Source organism: Theobroma cacao, chromosome 2 (genome assembly GCF_000208745.1).
Source record: "Theobroma cacao cultivar B97-61/B2 chromosome 2, Criollo_cocoa_genome_V2, whole genome shotgun sequence".
NCBI classification, from domain to species: domain Eukaryota; kingdom Viridiplantae; phylum Streptophyta; class Magnoliopsida; order Malvales; family Malvaceae; genus Theobroma; species Theobroma cacao.
Window position 1 is genome coordinate 5,958,965 of NC_030851.1, and position 18,611 is coordinate 5,977,575.

At 32.0% G+C, this 18,611-nt stretch overlaps 3 protein-coding genes across 3 annotated transcripts; 1 reads left to right on the forward strand and 2 right to left on the reverse strand.

The window, feature by feature from the left end:
* LOC18608108 lies at positions 4,191 to 5,155 on the reverse strand. The gene is made up of 3 exons (XM_007042612.2): positions 4,800 to 5,155; positions 4,626 to 4,672; positions 4,191 to 4,503 (listed from the first exon to the last, which is right to left on the reverse strand). Exons 1-3 carry the CDS (start codon positions 5,059 to 5,061, stop codon positions 4,369 to 4,371), a joined length of 444 nt encoding a protein of 147 aa, XP_007042674.2. The 5' UTR covers positions 5,062 to 5,155; the 3' UTR covers positions 4,191 to 4,368.
* LOC18608109 (magnesium transporter MRS2-3) lies at positions 5,548 to 8,796 on the reverse strand. The gene is made up of 6 exons (XM_018116391.1): positions 8,257 to 8,796; positions 7,875 to 8,084; positions 7,638 to 7,766; positions 7,297 to 7,451; positions 6,980 to 7,193; positions 5,548 to 6,082 (listed from the first exon to the last, which is right to left on the reverse strand). Exons 1-6 carry the CDS (start codon positions 8,686 to 8,688, stop codon positions 5,795 to 5,797), a joined length of 1,428 nt encoding a protein of 475 aa, XP_017971880.1. The 5' UTR covers positions 8,689 to 8,796; the 3' UTR covers positions 5,548 to 5,794.
* On the forward strand, positions 14,364 to 15,813 carry LOC18608110 (coumaroyl-CoA:anthocyanidin 3-O-glucoside-6''-O-coumaroyltransferase 1). Its single transcript, XM_007042615.2, has one exon. The coding sequence runs from the start codon at positions 14,370 to 14,372 to the stop codon at positions 15,759 to 15,761; it is 1,392 nt and encodes a 463-aa protein (XP_007042677.2). The 5' UTR covers positions 14,364 to 14,369; the 3' UTR covers positions 15,762 to 15,813.

Below are 18,611 nucleotides of genomic sequence, written 5' to 3' on the forward strand. Positions count from 1 at the left end.
ATGTGCAGGCAGAGGTAGATCATTTATAGATTTAGCTATACTCTTTTGTTTGTTTGGTAAAACGTGAACCTAAAGCAAGACCATTTTATTAACTTAAGCACCAAGGACACTTTTCTGCAAGTAAACTAGTATGACATTTTTAATGGTATTGTACTCACTCTCTTAACACTATTCTTTTCAACAAAACAGGACAAATGGATGTGTCATCCACCTAACTTTGGTAGCTACTGATATAGAATATGATCAAATAAAGATGAGACACTGAGATTTGATTAGGTGGGATTTCTTCAAAATCAAAAATTGAAAAGCTAGCTGATCTTACTCTGTGTGACTAGTAGAATCAAATCGTGGAAAGGGCTTGGTCATCAATAAGGACAAGACCCCCATGTCTCTAAGTGTCCAGACAAGGTTCCATCCACCCTGATAGTTCCATTTCTCATTATGATCAGAAATTTAGGCCTAAACATGCCCAGGAGAATGAGACAAGGTGGTGGAAAATGTAATGGGTGATGGGCATTCATATCAGAGGTCAGATGTGATGGAAATGACAAAAGCTAATGCTGGAATATTTCATATGCATCTCCATGACCCTTTTTTAACCGTGGAAGATCCTGCCTGTGATCTTCCTGACCCGAAGGAACATGCCCCATTATAATTTAATAATTTTGCTCTTTTATCTCATTTTGGAAGGCCCTTATTTTTATAATATTTCTTGTATGATTTATTAATGCCGCTTTGCTCCCTCCAACCCTGTCTGCTTTGCAGCTGTCATTGAACTTGATGTCATTCACAATTATATGTCTCTCCATCTGATTTCTTTATTCATCTAACTATTCCCAGTCAGTTCCTGCTAAGATCATATAATTTGGTTTCTGTTGAAAATGTTGAAAGGGATGAAGAAAAGATAGCACTTGGGGAATTTAGGATGTCAAAAGTTTCTGATCTATACCCACATGTGCTATATATTTTCATATATTTTAATCTTCAGCATCGGGAGTTATCAATTTAGTCAAAAAATTACAAAGAAAGAAAGACGAAGCAAAGCTAAGGACAAATCAACCAAAACAATTTATATATATATATATATATACATATATATATTTATATAAAACTGATGCTAGAGTCTTTGCCGCGTTGCATTCCACATATTGGATAAGGATATAAGAAAGTATGGGAAAACCATCTATTGTTCTTCCAACCACCACCAAAACAAAACTTTCAATGCCCTCTAACATACAACGGGGAATGCAGCCGTTGCGTTGTTTCTTATACTTATCTAATTTCTGTTCCTGTCTCCATTGCTATTTTAACAAGGCCTGTTCCTGTTTTCCAGGACAGTACTCTGCTTGTCCCTTATCGGCTATGTCATAGAGCTGCATGTGTTGCGAATCAGTGAGCATGAGCACTATCATCCCTCTGCCACCACAATCTATACCTCTAGAATGCACTAGTAATTATTTTTTTTTTCTCCTTTCGCAGTTTGCAAATCTGGTTCAGGCATTACATCTTGGTTTTGGCTGCATGTGATTTCTCCTGTACTGAAAATTAAAGAATTATGGACGTACTTTAAAAATAAATATATCTATCCTTTCATACCAAGAGAAACCTGCTACAATTGACACTTGTCCGTACATCCAAATTCAATTCCAATTAGTCAATTACTTAAGCTGGCATCATCTTTGGTTATATTGACCTTGGGAGAAACCAACCTCCATCAGAATTAAACCTAGTCAAGTGGTTATCCCTCTACTTTCTTGAACTGAACATGTAGAATAGGGGAGGACAGCAGAGGAAAAGGACTACTCCTATATTGCTGTCTTACCACACAATGTTGCCAAAATCATCAGCTTTCAAATTTCTTGACTATCTTAACTCTTTAACATCACCAAGTTGAAAATATTTCGTAGTTAATATTTTTATAATCTTTTTATATTGTTTCTTACAAGTGTCTTTTCAGAGTGAAACTTTTGTAATTTTTTTACTTTATTTGTGATTTATGTCTTTTGAGAATGTATAAGTCAAAAAAAGCATGAAAATAATCAATTTTTAAGCTATGAAATAGTCTTATTTGTTTTTTTTTTTTAATTTGTGCTTAATTAAAGACTTTTGGGTTTTGTGTGATATAGGGGCATTCCTTGGTTTAATCTGGAATCCGGGTTCAATTCTTCCTTCTTAGACAAGAAGGAAGAGCGTGTTCAGGTTCAATACATAGCCAAAAGCCCAAGACTTAAAAAAGAAAGCCTATAAAGCCGAAGGCCTCGTGTTAAGAAAGGAAGGAAAGCTTCATTGTTTCAAAAAAGATAAAATATAAGGATTAAGATCAAATTTGTTTTTATACTATGATTGAATATTTAGTCTTTTTATTTCAATTTATTGATATTTATCATTATATTTTATTTTTTTTAGTTTTGAATAAGAAGGTACAAAATTAAAAGTTTTCGTAGAATATTTTGTTAATGTAAATGATAAATTTTGTTGATTTATCTTATTATTTGTTCAAAGATAAAAAAAAAAAACTGTAAGTATCATCATTAAATTTAATAAAATCTAAGTATAATGAAAAATTCAATGTTAACTCATAGTATAGTAAACAATTTGACCTTCATTCTTAAAATATAATACTATATATTATGTTGCAATAAATCATACAACAAATAATGAAAATATACATCTTAAAAATTAAACCTTCCGTCCATAATAATCAATCAATACGGACTAACAACAAATTTAAGAGTAAATTAGAGAGAATTACCATAGCATTAACAACAAATAACAGAGGCAAAGAAGTAGCAGCCGATACAAAGGCTCCAAGACAGTTTAAGAATCCTTTAAGCTGTCATTCGTGGGAATCGAAGATGGGATCTCATTAAATGCGCAGGTCATCTCGTGCTTCCGGGAACACTTGTTTTGACAGTGTTTCGGTAATTTTAAGAAGGTGAGTTATATAATAAGGTCATACAATTTGATCTTACTATAAGGTCATTGAATAATAACCATTAGATAAATTAGAAATTAATGTCAATCATTGATCAATAACCAAATTTAAAGTCAGTAGTAAAAAAAATCGGTTATTTGTAAAATGAAATAAAAGAGAAAAGAAGATTCCATCGGAGAGACGACTCTCTCCCACACAAAGGGAGTACTCTTTCTTTTCTTAGGAAATTTTTTTTTTTTGTCGTTGGATTTCAGGGATTCGTCGGCTTTGGCCCTTTTAGATACAAAATTGCTTCATCCTTCCCCTCGTTTGAGCCTTAAATTAGAGTCTTCGATTCCTTGTGGTCTTTATAATTTTTTTTTTAATTTCTACATTAAAATTTAATCAAAGCCAATAGTCATAGTCATAGTGTCATGGTTCCAACAGGGAGTTATTAATCTCACATTATCATCATATTAGTACGGAATTAAAATGTTATGATTCAAAAGAGAGTTATTAGAGTAAAATTAAATATTTAAAGATTCACACCATTTTCAATGCCTGAACTAATAAAAACGAATAATACTTTGTAGAATCTTAATAGAAAAACAACTCACGTTCACTTTTAGTTGTGTTATAAAGTCAATATCTTTATTCACTATTTATAGAAGTGTTAGAGATATAAAAGTAGAATATTATTTTAAAATTTAAATATAATTAATTTTTATTTATATTTAAATAAATTAAATTTAAATATAATAAATTATTACATGTCATGTGGATATAGAATGCAACAGAAACCATTAATATCACATTAGAAAATTTATAACATTAATCCAATTATTTTAATAAGATATTGACAAAGAAGTTGACAAAATATCAGCTTCAATTTAGAGAAAAAGGAAATATCCTTCGTGACTTTGGTATGGCGTTTGCCTTTCCTTTTTCATTTAATGTTCTTATACAGTGTTATATAACGTGCAAATGTTATCGTAAACCTTGTTCGGTGAAGTAATGAGTCTATGCATGGGTTTTTATTATCAATCTTACTGCAGCACCTTAGATTGGTTGCTCCTATCATGATAGGATTCGGGGTTCGAATCTCGGCAATGTTACAGCTTTCTTTTTCCCTTTTTCCAGTGTTCCTTTGCGGGCCAATGAATTAGAGAAAAGTCTTTTGTAGATATGATGCAATTGGAAACGCTAAGCCCACTTTATTTTAATTATCAGTGGAGCTAAAAGGGCCCATGCCCCCATATAGAAGTGCTAAACAACATTTAGAAATGGCTTATATTATTATCCATCAGAAAAATAGAAGAAAATATGTTCAATGACATTATTGGATTTGCAGTAAGGCAGTAAGTAGAGCTTACTTCTCAAAGCTCGAAATTTCCAAATGCTTGTAAGGTAGGTGTTAAAGGTTGATTACAAGTTGGAAAAGGCTTTGAGTACATTTATTTGTTGGCTTTGAGCCAATCAAGAATACCCTTCTCTGATTCTGTCAGCTGCTCCTCGCTCTTCCCTTTCAGAGTCCCTTCTACGAATTCAAAGTAATCCTTGTAGTTGCGCTTGTAATAATTGTCCTGTCTCTTTTTGTTTAAGAAGCAAAAAGATACAAATACAAATGGTTAGAGTAGATATACACATATGGCCAAGAATTAAGCTCAATTGAACATTTTTATATTGAAAATAATCAGCAATCCAATCATACCTCTTTGTCATTCTTGGCTTTGTTTTCCTCTGATTTCTTCAGATACTCTGTCCAAGTTTACAGTTAATATAAGTCCTCCTGTGATATGCCAAATCAACTGAAAGAAAGACAAAGACAAAGGCTACAATTTCACAACAACAAAAGTGGGAAAGGAAGGCAGTGAGTGGTGACAACTTTTGAGAAGCTCGGTTCTGGAATCATTGAGTTGAGGAGCGGAAGCCACAGCGGATAAAATGAGACCTCTCCTTCCTATACCAATGGTGTCACTGGTTGCTGCACCTGCTGTAATTGGCGTCGTGGTACTTGGTTTTGGTTTAGAAGTGGTGGGGGGTGGGGATTTGCCTTGTTTCTTGTGCACTGCATGCACATTTGAAGAAGCAAACTGGTTGACTGTTACAGTCAGTGCCATCAGTACGCTTTGCGCCATTGAACTCATTGGTAACCATTACACCGTTCTCTCTCACTCACTCTAGGCTCTAGCAACAAAGGCAGCCACAAGTTTTTTTAACGTGCAGATAATGATGAGGTTTCCTTTGGCCCATTTTATCTAAACGGTCAGGCTCGGTTCAAATTACTTATTTCTCCTTTGTTAGATGGAGAATTAAAAAGGTCATAACCCAAATGAAGAAATATAAACATTTTACGCATTAATTAATACAAACACACACACACACACACACACGCTTGGCTGCTTGCTTCAAAAAATCATTATTCCTCTTTTTTTCAAAAAAAGAAAAAATTATTTTAACAAGCTGAAGGAGGAAATATGACCCTTGATCTTATAGCTAAAATGCCAAGATATGTACCATTCTTTCAAGTCATCGATTTTTTATAAGATAAAATGTGAACTTCAAACTAGTGCGCATGCCACAGCCCGCATGCATTTGTTACAGCAAGTGATGGAGGGAAAATAGAAAACAGAGAAGAAAAAGTGGCCAGCAAATGCTGCAGCCGCAAATCCATGTATTAGAGTTGCATAACGTTAACAGAGCATTCAAGAGATTTATCAAAGTCACCATGTACAGAATACATAAATGTAATTACCCAGTAGTCTTCTCCGCAACAAAGCAAAACATAAAAGCATATTCAGTATGTTTACAGGATAAACCCTTCCCTTCATGTTATCACCCACTGCTTCGGAAGATATACAGCTTGGTCTTAAGTCTTAACTACTCTAACAAGCGCTTGTACTTACACCATGCAATAGCAATCACATAGAGGAATATTGTCCCCGTAGTACCACCTCCAATTGTCCATAGAAATTCCAAATTCCCTGCTTTACCATCTTCAAATAGCTCAATATGGATATTCATGCCAAAGATACCAGCAACAACAATAAAAGCACTGATTACAAGGGTTGCTGTCGTCAGCATGACTCCCATCTGCAAGAGATGGTTCTGTTTGTCATCCAGCATTATGTTAATGTAGTCCTCTGTGTCATCCACGTATTCCCTCAGCTTCCAAGAAAGAATAAACAAAATTAAGAAGAATGTCAATAACCACCATCACAAGAGTAGTGACTGATACAAGAAGTTAATCTCCAGACTGCAGTTTAAGGCTTAAATTATGGCATATACTTTTGCTTAATGAGGGATCTAATAGATGCTAATGAAATATATAAAAGGGGTCATACAATATATATATATATGTGTGTGTGCATGTGTGTGCACGCGTGCCTGTGAAGATCAAATTCTTTTCCAGATAAAATAAGAGAAGTAGCAATCGGAAAGCAACGTGAGTTCTCTTCCAGAAGAGCTCCAGGGGTATATAGCCTATAGGCTCTGATATTCGCATTTTTTCATTATCGTCATTTAAGGAAGAAGTCCAACAATAAAGGAAGAAAATACTTTTGCTCAACAAGGGATCTAATAGATGCTAATGAAATGCATAGCCGGGGTCATATATATATTATGAAGTTAAAATTCTTCTCAAATAAAATAGGAAAAGTGAAAGTCAGAAAGCAATGTGAGAGTTCTTTTCCAGAACAGCTCCAGGGGTATAGCCTTAGGAGCTCATATTCGCATTTTTACTTTTTCGGCAATTAAGCAAGAAGTTCAACAGTACAGGGGAAAAAATATAAAAAGATTCATATATTAGAAGTATTCAGGATATTCCTTGCATTATTGCATCCACTAATTTCCTAAGAAACGTTTATAAATCACATATCAATATCATCCACTTTGAGTGAAGTGACAAGTCCATAAAGTAAATTGAGCTATGATTCCAGGATTACTGCCTTAAAGCTGTATCAGTAGATTGAATCAAGTTCCTCAGGAATGAGACTGAACCATGTCCAAAATATTAGCTGAGAAGAAGAGAAGACAGTCATCAAGTGGTAAATGCAAGTGACATACCGTGGATAGCTTGTTCAGTGTGCCATCAATTTGTACAAAATATGCTTCCAAGAGCATTTCTAACTCTTCTACATCGAGGTGCTTGCTCATAGCACTGTGCGTAGTACTTGTATGAGTTCCATGACTGTCTCTGCCAATTGCATTTAACTGTGGGTTGTCAGAGTCTTGGAGATCACCTTCATAATTGCTTGCCAAGGAGATTTCAACAGGTGTCCTGACATAATACAGAGACAGATCTGAGCTGCAGAAGATTGCAATTCAAAGGAATGGAGAAAAGAGAATCTTTAATGAAATTGAGTGGTGAAACTGTCTAGTACCTGTCAGTGAAGTCTGGTTGGAGAACTTCGTCATTTATAACATCACTCTCATCCATAGAAGAGGCTGACGAATTTTCAAATTGTTGTTTCTCAGTTAAATACATCTCAGCCATATCTTCATCATCATCTAGCAAATGTTCCAATTCATCCCTTACCTGAAGATCAGCATATTTATGAACTATTTAAAATAGAAATGGAAGATAAATAAAGAAAGAAAAGGTTAAAAGTCATCTGAACTCTAGATTTGTATCTATCCATGACATAATGAAAGCTTTTGGGTCAAACGGTTGACATTAAAACTAATGAATATATGTATAGTTCAGAAGCTTAAAATACTCAACCTTTTGAACACGCCCGGTTATTGCAACCAAGCGGCTTTTAATTTGGCGAACACGCTCCAAATTGAGAGTACTAATCTTTGAAGTCAATTTATCCAAGGCTGGATGAGCCTCTTGCTCCAATGTCCTTGCCTGCTTTGCCAACAGAAAACAATAACTAAAAGAGAACAGATCACAAATAAAACAACATGATGGCGAAAAAAGTTCGAGGACAAACTACCAGAGAAGAAGAATACTCACTTCATTATCTAAGCAGCTGCAAGCAGCTTCAAGGCATGCCTCCAATGCAACAAACTCAAATGGGAGAATCCTTGATCCATCCGGGTTCTCAATACCCTGTTTCTCTTCTGCCGTACCTTCCTCATCTTGATTCTGAGGCAGTGAAAACCTTGCTGACCAATTTTTGGAACTAGTTCGAATGATGCAGTTGGAATCATCAACAACGCACTCCTAGAGGAAATAAATAAACACAACACCAGCCAATGAATACATAACATTTCCTCGTTGAAATAAGTGAATTTCATTAGCGCAAAAACAAAGCAGAAAAAAAAACCCTCAATCGAAAACCTGTAATCCAAAATCCACTAAACAATTAAAAAAAGAAAAAATTTTTGGAAAAAACCTGGGCTTTGGTTGCTTGATAATGACACGAAATCCGGCTTTGTAGCTCATCAACGAAAGGCGTAACCGAAGGATCCTTAGAATTCAACAGTAAAACCTCTTGGGCCGTGATGATTGCCTTTATGTGCTCCAAGTTAATCACGATCGCCCTTTCTCGACCCAGAATCGTCGACGGGTACGACAGAAGTGGGTCCAAGATCCGAAGATCTCGAGCGGGTAAACCCGTGCGTTTCATGATAGCATGCTTTCCCGCCTCCACCACTTGGGTCTGTCCCGTTGAGTCCAGTAAAAGCCATGCCCGGACACCGGTCCCTTTTTTCCGATGCCCCGCAACGGATGTGGTGAGAGGTTGATTCGAGGTTGGAGTGGCCCGAATTAAAAGATCCGGATCGTCCTCGGGTTTGGGCGGAGGCGGTGGAGGTTGAGATCTCATTGGAGTTATTTTTAGAGGTTCATCGACATCGGAAGTCGGTGGTACGAATACTGTCGTTTATATTCTTCGTCGTCTAATTTTGGCGCAAGTGTTAGTAGTTATTACTTCAATAAATTTAAAAAGATTTCTTATATATTAATCCATCAAATAAATACATCTACCAATCCCAGAATACTTAGATGACCGTTACAGCAAGTATAATAAAATCAATAAATATAATTTAAAAATAATAATAATAACTTGTATAACAGATTAACAGATAAACAATATAAATAATTTTTAAACATATCTATTTTATGCTGACAATGTAAGTAATTTTTAAATTTATTTATTTTATTTTAAATATTATTTAATTTTTATTTTATTTTTATCTTAAAATATAAGAACATTATTCTTATTATTCTTTTCAATATTAATATCATATCTAATTAATTTAATTCAATTAAAATTATTATTATGATTTATTACATTAAATCTCATACATTTAGGTCAATATTTTGATAATACTTGTTCCACTTTTATGAGTTTTTACTTCAATTTTTACAATTTTATGTCAATACTTTTTAATTACAACTTTTAACAATAATTATTTTCATCTTTATTATTATTTATTTTTAAATTAAAATTTGTAAATTATTAAATAATTTTAGTATAAGAATGTAAATTTAAATGTTTATTTTTTATTAGAATTAGATTCTTATGATTTAATTGACCTATTACATTAATTCTCACATATTTATTTTTAGATTTTAAATATGTTTGTTTCACTTTTATGAGTTTTTATAGCTTTACGTTAACGCTTTTCAATGCCTTGCAACGGATGCTTTCCAATGCCCTACAATGGATGTGGTGAGAGGTTGATTCAAGGTTGGAGTACGTCGAATTAAAAGGTTCAGTTCGTCCTCAAGTTTGGGTAGAGGCGATGGAGTTTGAGATCTCATTAGAGTTATTTTTTTGGTTCCTCGATATCGGAGGTCGATGGTAAGAAAAGTGTCATTTATCTAATTTTGATACAAATGTTACTAGTTATTACTTGCAATAAAAGTCTGTTTAGCAATGGAAAAATAATTTATAGGAGAAAAATTTTTCAGTGTAAAATATTTTATAGAAAAATTTAATATTTTTTGTTGTTTGGATAAATTATTAAAAACATTTTCTATCGTTTGGATAATTGTATGAAAAATATTTTTCATTATCACTAATGGAGTTATTTAGTTGTTAAGATCATAAATAAGAGTTGATTACAAACTAATGATGTCATTTTGATTTTCACTAATTTAATATCAAAATAAAGAATGGACATAAAAATTAATAAAATTAATAATAATATTTCCCAAAACATTTAATAATTGGTTGTTAACATGTGATAGTTTTGTGTCATTTAAAGCTCCAATTGATTGACATGTGGATTGGTTGAGTTTGGAGGCTTGTAGACATGAGTTTGGCTTTTTTGGTCTTCTGCTCTAAACATGTGGGTTTGAGGTCTCTCACGTGGGTATTTTTCGTTTTTAAATTCATTTATTTCTCAATATGATCTTCATTATTATCCCTATTTCCTTTATTAATTCCATCCCACTTAAATTTATGAATTTCTTTATCAATTCCATTACCTTATCCTCAGGTTTCAAACAATGGATTAGATACTTGCCTTTTGTCTCAATCTGACTTTTTCTAACTTGTGAAACCATATTTGTTGCGTTATAGGCTTTGCATGCATGTGGATGTGGATAATTTTTGTTCCCTAGTATAGTAGTTAAGTATACTCATACCTGAGTATTTTATTTAATAATTAGTGCAATCATTAATACAATTAAGTTATAATTTTTAAAAAAATTTCAATCTCATCACTTTTTTTATCATAAATCTAAAAATATAAATATTTATCTATATTTATGTGTATTCACTCTAAAAAATCAATATTTATCAATTGAGTAAGACATATAAAGCTTATACTTTTGATCATTGAAATATTTTTTAATAGAAGTATTAGGAAAATTTATTCAATTTATACATAAAAAATTTAATTGTATTGAATGGTTTCATTAAAAAAATATTTTTTAATTTTAATAATATTGAATAATTTAAATATTAATATTTTAAATTAAAAATTTTTAAGTTAATCATTAATATATTTTTTATTTTTTAATATTTAAGTTAAATAATAATATTCATCAAATCTATATACTTAGACTTAGTATAAGAGTTTTTTTATGTTTTTTGAAAAATGTCTTACACCCCTCAGAGGTATAAGACATTGGGTGTAAGACATTTTTCATGATCAATAACTGTTTTTCTCATTAACTCGTAACATGTTTTACATTTGAAATAAATTTTTTTGTTTTCCAAACGAGCATGAATCTTAAAAATATTTTCTAAAAAGCATTTTACATCAAAACAAAAAACAAACGGATCCTAAGTTTAAAAAAATTTCTTATATATTAATCCATTAAATAAATACATCTATAGATGCCATACCAGAATACTAGTATATAATTTTTAAGATTGTTGATAGAAGATTTTAATTATTAGTGTTTTCCCTAGGAATCAAATAGGAGGTTTTATTTTTTTTTTATCAAATGATTTGATTGCTTTTCTCGCTAGAAATGATTAATCTTTACCTACTATATTTTGTGATTTGAAAATTTTAAGCTTACTAACTAAAACTGTTTATGAATTATACACGATTATTTAAAAAACATTTATAATTTTTTATTATGTTTAAACATGTCTTTTAATTTTTATATTGAATTAAATAAACTCTTAAGATTAATAGATATATAACTATTTATAATCCTAATAACATGAATCATTTTTCACTTAGGTAATTTCTAACATGACATACTGATGTGTCCTGATAATGAGTGATGTTGGTCATTAATCGATGCTGAAATTACAACAAAAAAATTCTATTATTTTCATTATTCTCATTCTTTTGGTAGGAATAATTTTTCAAAAATCTCCTATTTTTCTTCAAATTTTAAAAAATGTAGTAGCTAATTTCTTGCCGGCCTTGAACTTGGACATGAACCAATTAATCTCTAGATAAAATATATCCTACTTACTATTGATATTACTTGTCTTACATTTTCCTATAAAGAAAACAAAATTACTCATGGAGCCTGTTTGGCCTGACTTTTTTCTAACTTAAAAGCTATTATGAAGCTCTTATAAAAAATAATAGCTTTTAAATTAAGTTAAAGTTGTTTGGTAAATTTCTTTTTATAAGTTCTTTTTAATAAATTATAATTTTTGTTAAAATTATCATAGAAGGTATTTCTTTTTTTTATAGGGTAATATTGTAATTATTTTTAACAAATGAGGATATTTTTGAAACAAAAACAAAAATTCTCTTGTATTTTTAAAAGAAGAGAAGAAAAAGCTCCTCCTTGGAGTTTTTTTTTAAGCTCTCTTTTTAAAAATTTTGTTTTAAAAAAAAAACTACTTTTTTTTAAGAGTTTCTCAAAAGATCATGTTTTGCTTGACTTTTGTTTTTAAAAGATAGATAAGTTGAAAAAAAGTTAGGCCAAACATGCACTAATTATTTAGCATTGAACCATTGATTCATGTCATTGATCCTGTTACTGTCGAAGTTGATTTGATATTCTTGACACAACGTTACATTGTAGGCAATCCATTTACAAACCCTAAAAATGACCTGAATGCAAAATCATATATATATATTGAAAAGGGAATTTGAATTTTACTTTTTTGAGAGAGAGATCATGTATCAATCAGTGAGCCATATGCTAGAGTGTAATGCAATAATCATATTTGCTTATAGAAAGGCACTATTATGTGGTCATCTTTTGTTTTGAATAGCTTCATTTCATATATTAAAATTCTTTTACATAACTTCTTAAGCTTCTTGGTTCCATTTTTTCTAAATTAAAACAAAAAGTATAAAATACCCAAATTCCTTAAATTTTTGATTGAAATTACGCGATAATCCATTAGTTTACGAAATGAATACTCCGCCTCAAAAAAATATTTTTTGCTGAACACGTAGATCTAGCAATTACTCAACTATTAGTATTTCCATTAACTTGTTGACATGACAAGAGTAGAAAAACAATTTTACTCTTGATTAATTTTTGTAATTACAATTATATAATTTTATTATTTTTTTATTAATTAAAAAAATCCCTATTAGGGAGCACCAGGTGCTCCCCTCCTTTGGAGAGCATCGACTTTTTTTTATTTTCTTTAAAAATATAATAATAATTTTTTAAAATTAATAAAAAATGAAAAGGCATTTGAGTCTTTTTATTATTTTTTTTAATGTTGTTTGTAATTTTAGGGAGGAGTGTCCATTTCGAAAACTAATAGACCTCTATTTAATTTTACTCAAAACTTAAAAAAATTAGCATATTTTATCCAAACAAAAATGATGCTGAAACATGCTATGTTGTATTTGTTTCAAGTCAACCGACAAAAATTGCAATGGGGAATATTTGTTTCCAAATCCAAGCAGCACAGCTTGCATGTCTAATCTTCAATATGTCTTTCGTGTGAGCAAAATAAAATCTCCTCAATATTTTGATATGATCAATTTTCAAGTTTTAAGTATAACATTTAAAAAAATCTTTCAAATTATTTAAAAAAATAAAATAAACTTTATTTTTTCATTGCATTCAATCAATTTTTTATATTTTTAATTTTAATTAAATAAATCTATATTATTAACTAATGATTAATTATTATTAATTAAAATATCACTTGTCATTTTATATCATGTAATGTGAGCATCACATGTTGACTAGTCATAATGGACGATGATGTGATAGATTGACGTAGCATAGTAACATATATATGATGTTTTCATCTTTCATGTCAATATTACGTGACATAAAAAATAATATATAATATTTTAATTAATAATAATTAATTAATAGTTAATTTGAAAAATTATTTAACTTAAAATAAAAAATATAAAAACTTAATTAAAAGTAACAAAAATTAATTTTTTTTAAAAAATTATAATTATTTCACAAATTTTTAAAACTTATGTCTTTATTTTATCTTTCTTAGAAGCTCAATTTAAATTTAAAACATCGATACTTATCTAAGAGAAGAAAAAATACAAGCAAGTTGCAATATTTATATAAAGTTAGTTATTTATATTTCCTGATTCGGACGTAAATATTCTTGCTTTATATATAATAAAGTAATTAAGTTGCGCTATTTTTGGTCACTCTTTAAATCTTATCTACTTTTTAGGCCATTTTTATTCTGTCCTGCTTTGTATCCAACCCGTCCCCGCTTCAATAATTTCACCATCCGCATCTATTCCATTCAAAATCTTTCGTAAGAATAGAATTTATTCCAACTGGGTCCATTGATATTTATGTCCACAATGCTCCATCTTAATCTGAACACCTATATATATATATATACATATACATATATATATATGTATATGTATATGTATATATATATATATGTATATGTATATGTATGTATATATATACACATATGTATATGTATGTATATGTATACATATACATATGTGCATATATACATGTACAATACATATATATGTATATATATATATATATGTGTACATATATATATATGTATACATATTTGTATATGTATATATACACGTCCGGTCAGTATACATTCTGTCCGAAGTTAAAGTTATATATAAAGCTTGTGTATAATTTCTTGGTCTCTCCAAAAAAATGGCTCAAGCCAACGAGAAATTGCAGGTTCTAGATTGCAGTCATGTTTCTCCGCCTCCGGCCTCAGTTCCCACAACCTCTCTCCGTCTCACTTTCTTTGATCTGCCGTGGTTTGCTTTTCCTAATATACAGCGCCTTTTCTTCTACGAATTCCCATACCCTACCTTGTACTTCACGGATACCGTTCTCCCACTGCTAAAACACTCTCTTTCCCTGACTCTCCAACATTTTTTTCCATACGCAGCCAAATTCATGTGCCCTCCACCACCCGGCAAGCCTTATCTCCGTTATGAAGATGGTGATTTTGTTACCTTCACGGTCGTTGAATCCTCTGCAGATTTCAACCATGTTATTGCCAATTATCCGCGAGATGTTAAATTGTTACGTCCCTTTGCGCCACAGCTGCCAACCGTACCCGTGGCAGAAGATGGTACTCGTGTCCTCCCAGTCATAGCCTTTCAAGTCACCTTGTTTCCAAACTCTGGCATTTGCATCGGGTCCAATTATTGTCATGTGGTTGGCGATGGGAAAACGTTCATGCATTTCATGAGGTCTTGGTCGTCTGTTCATAGGGCGGGTGGCGGTGACTTGACTTGCCTTGAAAAATCAATTCCTTCGTGGAACAAGGATGTCATCAAGGATCCTGATGGGATAGAGTCCCTCCACTTGAAAATTTACTGGAACTGGGTAGCATCGAATAATGAAAATTCCGGCCCAACCCATGTTGCAGCAGCGGATAAGGTTCGGGCCACATTTTTGTTGGGTCGAGCCCATGTCAAAAAACTCAAGCATTTGGTCACAGAAGCCAAATCAGAGCAATTGCATATATCAACTTTTGTGGTGACGTGTGCCTTCATATGGGTTTGTTTGATCAAATCACAAGAAAGTTCTACTCGTAACTCATCAGATGCTGATGATAATAAGTTTTACTACTTTCAGTTCCCCTTTGATTGCCGTAACCGCCTGGAATTTCCAGTTCCGGAAACATATTTTGGAAATTGCCTAAAACCAAGTATTGCAGAAGTCCAGAAAAGTGAGCTAATAGGAGAAAATGGGATTCTATTGGCGGCGAAAGCTATTGGGAACAAAATTAAAGAAATTGAGAATCGTGGGTTCAGAGATGTGGAGAGTTGGGTAGCAACTCTTATGGAAAGAACAAGATTAGGGCGTTTTGTTTCTGTCTCTGGATCGCCAAAATTTTATGTCTATGATGTTAATTTTGGGTGGGGAAGGCCTCGTAAGGTCGAGTTGGTTCACATCGACTCTAATGAGACTATATCTCTTGCGGAGTGTAGAGATGAGCAAGGTGGATTTGAGGTTGGTGTAGCCTCAAACAAGAAGCAAATGGATGAATTCAGTGCTATCTTTGTACAGAGTTTGAAGCTCCTTTGATTTTGAGTATTTATAGCTGCAACCTATCCAATAGTAACAAGTTTCCCAAGGAAGGGAAGGATCTTGCTTTGTGATTGATTTTGTGTTGGTCATAAATAAATTGACAACTAGAAATTCATTACAAACAAGACAAGGTTAGAGAGATTTTTTAACATCCATTCAAACTCAAAAACACATAGCATAATTAAGCAAATGAAAGAATGATTTCACACCCACAGAACAATTTTACATTTTCCAGTTCCCATTGGAAACCTAACGAAAAAAACCAAATAAGTAGTCAAATGAAGAATATATGTTTAATGCGTCTGACGCTTGATTTCAATTTATTCATAAAACCAAAAGCTTCAGATCCTTCATCCTTCAATAATAGTTTCTCTTGTAAGCGTAGCTTCTGCTTCTAGCATACGATGCATCTTCTTCGAAGTAGCATGGCTTGTCCTCATCAATTCTCGCCAGGCCAATGCTACTACTGTAACTTCTCTTCAGACCACCATACGGATCTTTCATCTCCTCTTGCTGCAAATTTGACTCCTCCGAACTCTCCATTGATCTCTTCTTCGACATAACTTCTAAGAAATTCAGGAATTTCTCTTCATTGTTCGGCTTTGAATAGTTGACACTGAAACTCCTTGGCAGACGTGAAACTTGCGACGCAGGGCAGCCGATAACGCCACCATAACTTACCTTACTAGCGCATTCCTCCATGCTATTCACGTAAAAGTCTCTTGCCTTGTTTAAAGCTTTCACGGGCTTTGACATGTAGTGCTTCAACTTACTTTGTAACTCTGCCTTGCTCATGGGCTTTGACATGTACTGCTTGAACTTACTTTGTAACTCTGCCTTGCTCCTCCTCATTTTTCTGCACCGGTAACTCTTTGTTACCCAAAGCCCTTGTACTGACACAGAAAATGAAGAAGCTGGAAGATTTGGAGAACTGTGCGGTGAAGAATAGAATGAAGATGGGTATTTATACATATAGAGGAGGAGAGTTGGGCTTTCACTGTTTTCGTTGGACTTGAATTTTGAAAGTAGGCGAAAAATGGGGTTAGCACAAGAGTCCATTGAAAAGATGACCGGCTTATTGTCTCATAGCACTCTCAAAGTCTAATCTTTGAAGAATGAATAATTTGGCATTCAACTGTCAACGGGGAAAAAAAAATGGTTCTGATCACACCTCCAAAATTAGTTATCAAACACCCATTTTAACAACAAAACAAGGATGAGAAGTAGATGGTTCCTTCCTTCCTTCCAACGAGTTATTGTGTTAACTGAGCATTTCCAGCCAAAACAGAAGTGTATTTTATCCATTTATTGAAATTTAGTTATCTGATGGCTTAACTTTGCAACTAGTTCTATATTTAAATCTCACTAGAGAATTTATATAATGAATATCTATTTATTTTCTAATTACATTAATTTATATACTTTAGGGTAAAATATTGTTATTTATTTAAATTTTGATCGAAATCAGATCGAAGTCTATCAGTTTTTAAAATAGATATTCTGCCAAAAAAAAAATTTTACTAGACACGTAGATCCAGTCATTAGTTAACTGTTAATATTTCTGTCAACCCACTAACGTAATAAGAATAAAAAAATAATTTTATCTTTAATTAATTTTTATAATTACTATTATAATTTTTTATTAATTAAAAAAAAGCTCCCCATGTGAGAGCACCAGTCTGGTGCTCCCCTCCCTTAGGAGCACTGGCCAGTGCTCCCTTTTTTTTTGCCTTTTTTTTATTTTTTAAAAATATAATAATAAAATTTTAAATTAATAAAAAAAAGTGTTTTGGTTTTTTTCGTAACTTCTGTTAACAATGTTTGTATTATTGAGGTGAAGTATTTATTTTAAAACTTAATAGGCGTAATTTCGATCAAAATTTAGGGAGTTAAGGATATTTTACTTTATAATTTATTGATGGACATATGACCATTTTTAAATGGGTAAAATATCTTGATTTTTTTAAATTTTAATCGAAATTACACAGGGATCTATTAATTTTAGAAATGAATACTCCGCTAAAAAAATTATTTTTTACTGGACATGTAAGTCCAACCGTTAGTATTTTTGTCAATTTATTGACTTGATAAGAGTAAAAAGATAATTTTACCCTTATAATTTTTATAATTACAATTATATACTTTTATTATTTTTTTATTAATTAAAACAAAAAACTACCCCTTTGGGGAGCACCGGTGCTCCTTTAGGGAGAGCCCGATCGAGGCTCCCAAAGGGAGCATCGAGTTCCCCAAGGGGAGCATCAGTGCTCCCTTTCTTTGGGGAGCATCGGCCGGTGCTCACCTTTTTAAGGGANGGGGAATTGACCTTTTTTTTTTTAATATAATAATTTATTAAATTAATAAAAAAATAACATTTTAATCTTTTTATTATTTTATTAACAGTGTTTATAGTTTTGAGGCGTAATGTTCATTTCAAAAATTAATAACTTTTTGTATAATTTTGATTAAAATTTAAAAAATAAAGATATTTTATCTTTTTTAAATTTATTTGTAAACAAACTAGTATAAGAGAATTTTTCTTTTTGGGTATAGTAATAACTTATCATACTGTCAATGAGGGGAAGAATGTGACGCACAGATAGTACGCGTATTAACCAATTGCGAATACAACAATACTAACAAATGGTATTCTGTTTTGATCCCCTATGCATATGGTTTTTTTCTCCTTCTCTATATTTGACGCAACTCTAAACCTCTAATGTATTAACTTCCTGGAAAACTTTCCGACCTCATTTTTCATTTTTAATGCCTGTGTTCCTTGGACTTTTGCAAAAGGATTGGACGTACGGATTTGGATGTGCACGGCACTCTGACTTCATGTTTTTC